Source organism: Acipenser ruthenus, chromosome 60 (assembly GCF_902713425.1).
Source record: "Acipenser ruthenus chromosome 60, fAciRut3.2 maternal haplotype, whole genome shotgun sequence".
Taxonomy (NCBI): Eukaryota; Metazoa; Chordata; class Actinopteri; order Acipenseriformes; family Acipenseridae; genus Acipenser; species Acipenser ruthenus.
Genome location: NC_081248.1, coordinates 1,139,980 through 1,152,804, shown reverse-complemented (window position 1 = coordinate 1,152,804; position 12,825 = coordinate 1,139,980). Strand labels below are relative to the sequence as shown.

Below are 12,825 nucleotides of genomic sequence, written 5' to 3'. Positions count from 1 at the left end.
GCAGCTTTCTTGTCTTTGAGCCTCCTTCCTAGTAGAAACAGACTTGCCAGTGATGCTACCCTGTCACAGGGGATCAAACTGTGCACAGTATTCTAGGTGTGGTCGTCCCAGTGAATTGTATAATTTTAATATAACTTCTCTAGATTTGAACTGTTTTGGCTCTATAACCTAACATTGTATTTGCTTTTTTTTATAGCTTTTCTGCACTTGTCTAGTTGGCTAAAGAGATGAATCCTCTACTACCCCCAAGTCATTTTCATACATAACTTCCTCTGTTTCATTACTATTCATATTGTATTTGCCTCTAATGTTTTTGCACCCTATGTGCAAGATTTTGCATTTATTCACATTAAATTTCATCTGCCATGTGTCAGGCCAAGCTTGAATCTTGGAGATTGTAGAGACTGTTTACAAGCAAACTGGTAAATATAATCACCATACGGAAACAGGAAAAATAGTAGCAGAAAGAGATTGAGAGAAAGCCTTTTTGTTCCTGAAGAGAAAGCCCATTTTAGGTCCTAATTGTAATACCAATTTATCAATACTGTAATTAAAAGTAAGGTGCTCATCAATCCATATGCCTAGATATTTATAAAAGAAAACTTTACCTAGTAATTCTCCATTCAATGCAGCAGTAAGACAAAGATCACCTGTTATATGGGTTCTTTGTAGAATGATGAACTCCACACAGAGTGAACTCCCAGTCTCCATGTTGCTTGGGTCAGGAGAAAAGCCGATCTCTTTCCCAGAGATCCTTGATATAATCCTTTTTTGGCACCAGTTAATGCCCCTCCTCCATAAAGCCCCCCCCCCCCCCCCCCTTTCCTGGAGTATCAATGTCCAAATTTCCAAACCAAACTCAACAATGAGGGAAAACCAGAAAAAAACAAAGAGGGGGAAGGAGGGTGGGATATAGGTGTGTGGAGTTCATCATTCTACGAAGAAACCATATTACAGGTAATCTTCACCTTCGTACTTTGTATGATGAACCCCACACACCAAGTGAACTCATAGGAAGTGACAAGGGGTGTTAGGTTAGATATTAGTGCCAGAAACAAAGTGAGCAAAGGTTGGCTGAGAAGAAGACACATTTAGGTTATAATGTTACATGAAGGTCTCGGAAGAGGCCCATGTAGCTGCATTGCAAATGTCTTGAATTGGGACAGATTTTAATTGTGCACATGTAGTAGTCACCACTCTCACTGAGTGGATGTTTACCTGGAGTCAGTTTCTTGTCCAGGTTATAACAAAACTTGATGCAGGATGTAATCCACCTAGAGATTGTCTGTTTAGAGACAGGTTTGCCTTAGACTTGAGTTAAAAGTTGCAAAAAGCTCTCCAGATGATCTTTTTTTGATCATGCTATGAATATAGAAATTCAGTGCTCTTCGGACATCAATTAAGTGCTGTCTGGCATCTGATTTTGATTTGTGCGGTTTTGGGGGAAAAAATTCGGAAAAGTTATGATTTGATCTAGATGGAACTGGTCTGCAGACAGTCCTGTCCCTGAAGATCTGGAAATAGGGTGCATCAATGACCAGTGCTTGTAGCTCACCTATCCTTCTTGCTGATGTTACTGCCACCAAGAATGCAGGCTTAAATGTCAGGAATTTCTGGTTGCATGTTGCCATGGGTTCAAATGGTGGTGCCATTAGTCTATTCAGTACTAGACCGAGGTTCCATTGTGGAAACATATGTTTCTTTGGGGGGCCTTAAGTGGTTAACCCCCCTAAAAACTCTGGACACTGCAGGGTGAGAACCTACCGGGTGATTTTCCCACCCTGGTAAAATACTAGATATTGCAGTGATATGCACCTTGATGGAGGATAGTGCAAGACCCTTGTGGAACAGGTGGCCCAGATAAGATAGAAATGTTGGTAGACTTATTTATGCATGGTACACAGATTTTGAGTTGCACCAAAGAACAAATTCCCTCCATTTCCCTGTATAGGCTTGAAATATAGTTGTTTTTTTTGAAGCCAGTAAGATGTTGACTACTTGTTCAGCTAGCACCTGATCTAGTAATTGTTGCCGTTCAGTCTCCATGCAGCTAGTCGTAGCCATGCAGGGTTGTTATGAAGCATCCTCCCTCTGTTCTGAGATAGTAGATCCCGGGTCACTGGTAAGTGCACTGGCCCCGCTTCTGTTATCTCTGGTATTTCTGAGAACCAGAACCTCTTAGCCCAGAAAGGGGCCACTAGAATGAGACTGGCCTCTTTTTACCTTTCTGAGCACAGCTGGGATTAATGGCAGGGGAGGATATGCACACATTAAGCCCGTTGACCATGGAATGGACATTCCGTCTACTGCCATGGCTGCTTCTTGTTGGACCCGGGAGCAGAACAGGGGCAGCTGGGTGTTCTCTGTTGTGGCAAATAGGTCTACCTGTGGTTGTCCTAGTTTGTGGAATATCCAGTGTAAAACCTGTGGCCGGATTTGCCATTCGTGAAGCAACCTCTCTCTGGTCAGCTGGTCTGCAAGGCTGTTGTCGAATCCAGGTAGGTAAGCTATGTTGATGTCCTGTGTCCTGCACCAATTCCAGGTCTTTATGGCCAGAAGGCACAGTTCCCATGACTTTGTGCCTCCCTGGTGATTTATGTATTTTACTAACGTGGTGTTGTCGGTAAGAACTAGCATGTGTTCTTGCTTTAAAACTGGTGCAAAGTGTTTCAGTGCCAGGAAGATTGCTAAAAGCTCCACATAGTTCATATGGAGATGTCTTTGTCTTGGTGACCAGATTCCCTGGACTTGTGCTTCTGTTAGGTGTGCTCCCCACCCTAGTAGGGAGGCATCTGTATACAGGCGGAGTGTCGGAGGTCGTTGAGACAGCCCCCCTATCAGTCAAGGTGAGATTCGCCACCATCTTGCTTCTGTTGCAGCTTCCAGAGAAACCTTGATGTGGCGCGAGTCTGGAAGAGTCAGGTTCCATGAAGAAAAGAGACACTGTTGTGCGTGTCTCATCTGTAGTTTTGCATCTCTTACCAGAGAAACTGCGTCTGCCATGTGCCCGGGAAATTGTTGAAAGGAGTGTGATGTTAGCTTACACGTTGAAATGACCCGCCCTTAAGGACTGACATTGTGGTTATAGATACAAAAATGAATAGTTTGACAGTCACAACAATTAGATACATGACTTCAACGGCCATACAGAGAGATTATGTACTGAATGTTCATTGTGTACTAAGAGTAATCCCACATATGAGCCGGCAGCTGATAACCTCATGAGACACGTTGCTTATTTAAGACGTGTTTGAGACCTCTGGATCACGGGTGGGATCATTCTCAGACACAATAAAGATTCAGTGCATAACCTTGCTTATACCATGAATGAGACATTTCCTGCACACTTTATATTCATGAGACTAATTTGATTTGGAAAAAGCAACAGGCCAACAATGGAGAGAAACATTCGTTTAGTGAATGGGTGGTAATAGTTTAGTGAATGGGTGGTATTAGTTTAGTGAATGGCTGGTATTAGTTTAGTGAATGGGTGGTATTCTAACCCACAGTATTCTAACTAAGCTAAGTTAGTAGAAACAATTGGGGCAACCTTGGCCCCCATCGGTTTTATAGTTGTGCCTATTTGCTTTGTGCTGGGCAAGGTTGCCCCAATGGTTTCTTGAAACATGGCTTGTGTTTTTGATAACTTGCCGTTTTTTCACATTTCCAATGTGTTTTTGTTTCAGATTCCATAATAAAAAATACAGATGCCTTTGTGCTGTTACTAACTTCTGTTTCTACTAGTTTATTCATAAGCTATTGTTTCATTTAGAGAGGTTGAAAGTGTCTCCTTATTCAGCCCAGCAGTCTGTTTAAATGTTTAGGATACAGCAGATGAAAGCAGTTCTGGCGACTGTATTATTTAATGTTTTTTTTATGAGATACGGAGATTTATGCAATGTCTAACGATGGAATTTCTCAATCATGGTAAACAAATGTTTTTAGCAACAGCACACAAAAATAAAGTAGCTTCCAATGTAAATGTATTTGTTTTTTTGTCTTTCCCTTTTTGTGATGTTCACTGCTTCATGCTCTACAAGGTGAGACTGGCAGAGTTGTGCTGTCACTGCACCATGTACCCAGCACGCAGAAGGAGCGGACTACTAGGTCTGTACAGACACAGACAATGCCAGGTGGATTTTGATACTGATAGAAATTATTTAAATGCAGTATGAGGAGCAGCATGACTCAACTCAGAATGATTGTAAACATCATAAAAGGTAAGACAAACATGGAAAAATATAGAACTTGTAATTGGAAGTTTCTCATTAACAGTTTAGAGAAAAAGGCTTAATCTTAATTAATGATATTTATCCTGTGCCTCTGTACTGCTATATTTGGTATGGCCTGCTGTGGATTCTTACAGCTTCAAGACAGCTTGTCAGAACACAAGACCTTGCTATCGTATCAGAAAGCTCTGCTCTTATTTAAGCACTTTAAATTATTAAGACATGAATTAATACAGCTGGACTGGACTTCAATATTAATTTATCAGAGAGACATTACAGAGAAGGGGTGATGTTAGAATGAACCTACCTCTCACTGACACCCACACCTCTGCAGAGTAATGGGAGGAGCTCCACGCTCTGCACTTGTAGGACCCCTCGTCACTCTTTGACACACGAGCCACACTCAGCTCTGTGCCAGCCTGGGACTGTAACTCTTTATTATCTTTATAAAATGCAACCGTGGTAGCTGTATAACTCCGGAAACGACACCTCAGAGTCAGAGAGTCTCCCTCAAACACAGGCTGGGAGGGAGTCTGCAGGATCACTTGTCCATCTGAAAAGACAGAAAGAGATCAGATCAACAGGGCTGAGAGACAGGTCAGGATTGACCACTGACTGGAGGGAACTGACAGTTTTACACAAACACACCTGCATCACCACCAGTACACTCTCACCATCTCTCCCTCCTCATCCACTTTCACTCTCACTGAATAGATCTCATTGTCTTTCTCACTCTCTCTCACCCCACACTTTCTCTCTTACTCCCCTTTCTATGGGTCTCTCGGTCTCTCTCTGCCCTCCTCTGTATAGATCACAGTCTTCTTTCTTTCTCTCTCTCTATATAGATCTGACTGTCCATTACTCTATTTTTCTATCACTCCCCATGGTCAGAGTGTCTCTCCCTTCTTATTATTCTCTCTCTTCCTCCTTTCATTCTTTTACTCTCTCTTCCTCCTTTCATTCTTTTTCTCTTTATTCCTCCTTTCATTCTTTTTCTCTTTATTCCTCTTGTACCAATGCCAAATGTCTCAGAACTCACTCTCTCTCCCTCACTCTTTGTGGCTCTCGCTGACTCCCTCTTCTTTTCTACCTCTCCTTATCCCCCTCTCACATATCTAGATATATCTCACTGTTTTTACCTCTATATTTCAACTTATTTTCTTGCTCTTTCTCTCTCGTTCTCTCCCGAAAAGGGACCTCATTGTTTTATAAATCCCAGTTAGTTAAAGATAAATGGTTTGATTTTGTTTAAGATAAATCCCAGGACCCCCTGAGGTCAGCTGTATAGATATAGAATTCTCTGGTATTTACAACTGAAAGTTAATACAAGCAATTCATTTGCTATTAAGGTGCAGTAAGGGTTTCCCCCTGCTAGTAATGGTAGCTGGTAGCCCTCTAAATGGGTCTCTGATTCTCCAGCAGGTCAGGGGACAGACAGATCAGCATGGCAGTGGTTGCTATGCCGCTGGGGTGAAGTCACCTGGAGCTCAGGCCTACTGCACATCTTCATGTCGTGTGAGGGTCTTTTCAAATCAAGCCTAAACTTACACCTCGACAATCAGTTGTGTCCATAATAAAATGCGTTCTTATTTTTTATTTTTTTACCCTATATAAAAAGAATTTCTGTATTCAAAATAAAACAGTTTTTTCTTCTTAAATAAAGACATGCCATTTACATTGTGAATACTTAATTCTGAGTACAGGACAGCCCCAAACGAGAGAGAGTCTTGACAGTTGAAAGGTCACAGTAAAGCGTTTAGAATGCTGTGTTCAGTTCTGGTCACCACATTATCAAAACTGTGGCCCGGAAGAGAATTCAACAGAGAGGACCCAGACGAGGATCGAGTTGCAAATATGGATTGAAGGAACTGAATTTATTTAGCCTAGAACAAAGAAGAATCAGGGGGATTTGATTGAGGTCTATAAGATCTTAAAAGGCGTTGGCATAGTTAACCCGAACCAATACTTGAAGCGCAGTACAGAAACCAGGACCAGAGGAAAATGAAGTGGAGATAGACATGCTAATTGTACATTGCCCTGGATGAGGGCGTCTGCTAAGAAATAAATAATAATAACAAATGGAAACATTGAAACCTCCAGTTTACAACAAATAGAACCTAGTTTGAGGCAGTATATGTTCTCCAAAGTGGAAGGATATATAATAAAATTGTTAGATTTTTTGAAAAAAATTAAAAAATTAGTTTGTTTTAAAAAATATATATATATTGTGTCCGTTTTTATAAGCGGGATAACACACTCCAGGGCCAGTGCGTTGTGTTGCATTAACCCAACTACAGACATATTTTAATGCAACACAACGCACGCCCTGTCATGTGCTTTTATTATCCATTACATCATCCATCACATATGACTAATATTCTGTTCTCCATCACATGTGGGCATTAGTTTGTTCTATAGCATATTAGCTATAGTCTATTCTACAGCTGTCCTGACTGGAGAGAATGGAATATTGCACATGTGATGGACAGTGGCTAACCTGCCTGAAAGGGATTTTTATTTAGGTGTAGAGGGATGATTACAGTACATTAACGACCTTAAACAAATAGTTTTCCAATGTTTACAATAGTTTCTAACCCCGTTCAGTTAGATCTGAATATATCTTTGGGTAAACCGAAGGATGCACATTAATACAACCTATTCAAAAAGCTTTAACTCTAACTTTAACATTCATGAAGTTTTCCGAACAACAGATTTTACTTCAATTAATTACATTTAAACAGAATGCTTCATATTTCAATTTACAAACCAGATTACATAGATCAGAAAGAATATATCTGAATATATATCTTTGGGTAAACCGAAGGATGCACATTAATACAACCTATTCAAAAAGCTTTAACTCAAGAGCATTAACTCATTGATAAATTCAATAAAGTGGAATTGGAATTAATTAAATTAAACAGAATGCTTCATATTCACAATCTGGGTTAATAAAATCATTAGAAAAATGTATAACTGCCTGTTGAAATATGAAAACACTCATATGGTCAGTGTAACTGTCTATGAAGAGGCTGCATTAAGCTGAGTAAACTCACCAGACACAGTTAATATTACTTTATCACTGAGCTGTGAGTAGAGTGGCTGATCTCCTCTTTGTCCTCGACAGCAGTACTGGCCCTGGTCAGATACAGCAGCTGCAGTGATTGTGTAGCTGTCATCAGTTATACTGTGGCCAGCAGTCTGGAGCACTGGAGTGTCCTCACTGTCTTTGTACCAGAGATATTTCCAGCCAGCAGAACCCCCCTCAACCCCACACCTCAGAGTGACTGTCTCCCCGGTGAATATCTCTGGGAGTGGAGGCTCCAGGGTGAGTGTAGTCTGGCGCAGCTCTGGAGAAATATAAAGATTATATAATTAGTGTGCACCTTTCCCTTTCAGAGCATCAGTAGCAACACTTAAATCAAGTATAAAACCTGACACACCTAGAAACTTTAATCCAACAGCTTTCCAGCACAGTTCCAGACTTTTGTTGTATGCCAGTTTGTTTTATTCATTTCTGAAGTTATTGCAGTAACCACGGGATCACACAGTTCTCTCTCTATCTTTATCTCTGTTTTGACTCACACAGCTACCAAAACATTTACAAGCAATGGAGGCTCCTTAGAGGAGGCAAGGGAGGCAGAGCTCCTCAACTTAACAAATAAACATACATTATATACTGTATATATATATATATATATATATATATATATATATATATATATATATATATATATACACAGACACACACACACACATATATATTCATGTAAGGTATAAACCACGATGGGCCGTGTGGGTCCCATGATAGATATCACGCCTGGGGTGGTGATAACTTTAACCACCCCAGAAGTGGTATATATCATCGGAACCGCACGCCCCGAATTGGTTTATACTGCTTGAATGTCCATATTTTTTCTTTAAGTTCATTAACCAGCCCATGCTGTATTTTTTTGGATGTGTTTTTTCAATCTTTGTTTTCTTCTATTTCATTTAGCTGGTCCTTATCTATTGTTATGTGTCTACTTTTGCTGTTGCACTTATTTAATTTAATTTTTTTTTTTTCAGATGGACTGCTGTCTTCACTCAGAAAGCTGGTGTTGTACCAGTTATGTGGAGTTTCATCCCTAAATATATTAAAGGAAATAGGTGAAATGCCACTCATTTTTGGCTGTTGTTTTGTAACTAATAACAAATAAAATGTCAGTTTGTCATGGAATTTAGAATGTAGTGATGCGTAGTGATTTATTCAGTGTGAAGCGGCTCATTAGTATGCAAGCCGTGCTATACGCTATATATACACACGGTCATGTGATGCTGTTTAACCAATCAGAGGTTGTTATTTTTCCAAGCCGTGTTATATATATATATATATACATACAGTATATATAGTTTTGTTTCAACCGTTTGTTTTAGCCACTGTGTCACTGTTTTATTACTGTCATCTGTTTGTTTGCTTTATTATTTATATTTAAAGTGCACAAAAGCATGTTTAAACCTGCAGCTTTCTTGTCTTTGAGCCTCCTTCCTAGTAGAAACAGACTTGCCAGTGATGCTACCCTGTCACAGGGGATCAAACTGTGCACAGTATTCTAGGTGTGGTCGTACCAGTGAATTGTATAATTTTAATATAACTTCTCTAGATTTGAACTGTTTTGGCTCTATAACCTAACATTGTATTTGCTTTTTTTTATAGCTTTTTTGCACTTGTCTAGTTGGCTAAAGAGATGAATCCTCTACTACCCCCAAGTCATTTTCATACATAACTTCCTCTGTTTCATTACTATTCATATTGTATTTGCCTCTAATGTTTTTGCACCCTATGTGCAAGATTTTGCATTTATTCACATTAAATTTCATCTGCCATGTGTCAGGCCAAGCTTGAATCTTGGAGATTGTAGAGACTGTTTACAAGCAAACTGGTAAATATAATCACCATACGGAAACAGGAAAAATAGTAGCAGAAAGAGATTGAGAGAAAGCCTTTTTGTTCCTGAAGAGAAAGCCCATTTTAGGTCCTAATTGTAATACCAATTTATCAATACTGTAATTAAAAGTAAGGTGCTCATCAATCCATATGCCTAGATATTTATAAAAGAAAACTTTACCTAGTAATTCTCCATTCAATGCAGCAGTAAGACAAAGATCACCTGTTATATGGGTTCTTTGTAGAATGATGAACTCCACAGTAGGTGTGTGGAGTTCATCATTCTACGAAGAAACCATATTACAGGTAATCTTCACCTTCGTACTTTGTATGATGAACCCCACACACCAAGTGAACTCATAGGAAGTGACAAGGGGTGTTAGGTTAGATATTAGTGCCAGAAACAAAGTGAGCAAAGGTTGGCTGAGAAGAAGACACATTTAGGTTATAATGTTACATGAAGGTCTCGGAAGAGGCCCATGTAGCTGCATTGCAAATGTCTTGAATTGGGACAGATTTTAATTGTGCCCATGTAGTAGTCACCACTCTCACTGAGTGGATGTTTACCTGGAGTCAGTTTCTTGTCCAGGTTATAACAAAACTTGATGCAGGATGTAATCCACCTAGAGATTGTCTGTTTAGAGACAGGTTTGCCTTAAACTTGAGTTAAAAGTTGCAAAAAGCTCTCCTGATGATCTTTTTTTGATCATGCTATGAATATAGAAATTCAGTGCTCTTCGGACATCAATTAAGTGCTGTCTGGCATCTGATTTTGATTTGTGCGGTTTTGGGGGAAAAAATTCGGAAAAGTTATGATTTGATCTAGATGGAACTGGTCTGCAGACAGTCCTGTCCCTGAAGATCTGGAAATAGGGTGCATCAATGACCAGTGCTTGTAGCTCACCTATCCTTCTTGCTGATGTTACTGCCACCAAGAATGCAGGCTTAAATGTCAGGAATTTCTGGTTGCATGTTGCCATGGGTTCAAATGGTGGTGCCATTAGTCTATTCAGTACTAGACCGAGGTTCCATTGTGGAAACATATGTTTCTTTGGGGGGCCTTAAGTGGTTAACCCCCCTAAAAACTCTGGACACTGCAGGGTGAGAACCTACCGGGTGATTTTCCCACCCTGGTAAAATACTAGATATTGCAGTGATATGCACCTTGATGGAGGATAGTGCAAGACCCTTGTGGAACAGGTGGCCCAGATAAGATAGAAATGTTGGTAGACTTATTTATGCATGGTACACAGATTTTGAGTTGCACCAAAGAACAAATTCCCTCCATTTCCCTGTATAGGCTTGAAATATAGTTGTTTTTTTTGAAGCCAGTAAGATGTTGACTACTTGTTCAGCTAGCACCTGATCTAGTAATTGTTGCCGTTCAGTCTCCATGCAGCTAGTCGTAGCCATGCAGGGTTGTTATGAAGCATCCTCCCTCTGTTCTGAGATAGTAGATCCCGGGTCACTGGTAAGTGCACTGGCCCCGCTTCTGTTATCTCTAGTATTTCTGAGAACCAGAACCTCTTAGCCCAGAAAGGGGCCACTAGAATGAGACTGGCCTCTTTTTACCTTTCTGAGCACAGCTGGGATTAATGGCAGGGGAGGATATGCACACATTAAGCCCGTTGACCATGGAATGGACATTCCGTCTACTGCCATGGCTGCTTCTTGTTGGACCCGGGAGCAGAACAGGGGCAGCTGGGTGTTCTCTGTTGTGGCAAATAGGTCTACCTGTGGTTGTCCTAGTTTGTGGAATATCCAGTGTAAAACCTGTGGCCGGATTTGCCATTCGTGAAGCAACCTCTCTCTGGTCACCTGGTCTGCAAGGCTGTTGTCGAATCCAGGTAGGTAAGCTATGTTGATGTCCTGTGTCCTGCACCAATTCCAGGTCTTTATGGCCAGAAGGCACAGTTCCCATGACTTTGTGCCTCCCTGGTGATTTATGTATTTTACTAACGTGGTGTTGTCGGTAAGAACTAGCATGTGTTCTTGCTTTAAAACTGGTGCAAAGTGTTTCAGTGCCAGGAAGATTGCTAAAAGCTCCACATAGTTTATATGGAGATGTCTTTGTCTTGGTGACCAGGTTCCCTGGACTTGTGCTTCTGTTAGGTGTGCTCCCCACCCTAGTAGGGAGGCATCTGTATACAGGCGGAGTGTCGGAGGTCGTTGAGACAGCCCCCCTATCAGTCAAGGTGAGATTCGCCACCATCTTGCTTCTGTTGCAGCTTCCAGAGAAACCTTGATGTGGCGCGAGTCTGGAAGAGTCAGGTTCCATGAAGAAAGGAGACACTGTTGTGCGTGTCTCATCTGTAGTTTTGCATCTCTTACCAGAGAAACTGCGTCTGCCATGTGCCCGGGAAATTGTTGAAAGGAGTGTGCTGTTAGCTTACACGTTGAAATGACCCGCCCTTAAGGACTGACATTGTGGTTATAGATACAAAAATGAATAGTTTGACAGTCACAACAATTAGATACATGACTTCAACGGCCATACAGAGAGATTATGTACTGAATGTTCATTGTGTACTAAGAGTAATCCCACATATGAGCCGACAGCTGATAACCTCATGAGACACGTTGCTTATTTAAGACGTGTTTGAGACCTCTGGATCACGGGTGGGATCATTCTCAGACACAATAAAGATTCAGTGCATAACCTTGCTTATACCATGAATGAGACATTTCCTGCACACTTTATATTTATGAGACTAATTTGATTTGGAAAAAGCAACAGGCCAACAATGGAGAGAAACATTCGTTTAGTGAATGGGTGGTAATAGTTTAGTGAATGGGTGGTATTAGTTTAGTGAATGGCTGGTATTAGTTTAGTGAATGGGTGGTATTCTAACCCACAGTATTCTAACTAAGCTAAGTTAGTAGAAACAATTGGGGCAACCTTGGCCCCCATCGGTTTTATAGTTGTGCCTATTTGCTTTGTGCTAGGCAAGGTTGCCCCAATGGTTTCTTGAAACATGGCTTGTGTTTTTGATAACTTGCCGTTTTTTCACATTTCCAATGTGTTTTTGTTTCAGATTCCATAATAAAAAATACAGATGCCTTTGTGCTGTTACTAACTTCTGTTTCTACTAGTTTATTCATAAGCTATTGTTTCATTTAGAGAGGTTGAAAGTGTCTCCTTATTCAGCCCAGCAGTCTGTTTAAATGTTTAGGATACAGCAGATGAAAGCAGTTCTGGCGACTGTATTATTTAATGTTTTTTTTATGAGATACGGAGATTTATGCAATGTCTAACGATGGAATTTCTCAATCATGGTAAACAAATGTTTTTAGCAACAGCACACAAAAATAAAGTAGCTTCCAATGTAAATGTATTTGTTTTTTTGTCTTTCCCTTTTTGTGATGTTCACTGCTTCATGCTCTACAAGGTGAGACTGGCAGAGTTGTGCTGTCACTGCACCATGTACCCAGCACGCAGAAGGAGCGGACTACTAGGTCTGTACAGACACAGACAATGCCAGGTGGATTTTGATACTGATAGAAATTATTTAAATGCAGTATGAGGAGCAGCATGACTCAACTCAGAATGATTGTAAACATCATAAAAGGTAAGACAAACATGGAAAAATATAGAACTTGTAATTGGAAGTTTCTCATTAACAGTTTAGAGAAAAAGGCTTAATCTTAATTAATGATATTTATCCTGTG

General features: G+C 40.4%; 1 protein-coding gene across 1 annotated transcript in view; it reads right to left on the bottom strand.

The window, feature by feature from the left end:
- LOC117970234 (Fc receptor-like protein 5) overlaps positions 1–12,825 on the bottom strand; it is a 67,491-nt gene that overhangs the window by 31,461 nt on the left and 23,205 nt on the right. Inside the window, exons 6-7 of the mRNA XM_059018551.1 lie at positions 7,286–7,579; positions 4,537–4,782 (exon numbers count right to left, since the gene is read on the bottom strand). Coding sequence (XP_058874534.1) covers positions 4,537–4,782; positions 7,286–7,579 — 540 coding nt within the window. The remainder of the gene's footprint in view (positions 1–4,536; positions 4,783–7,285; positions 7,580–12,825) is intronic.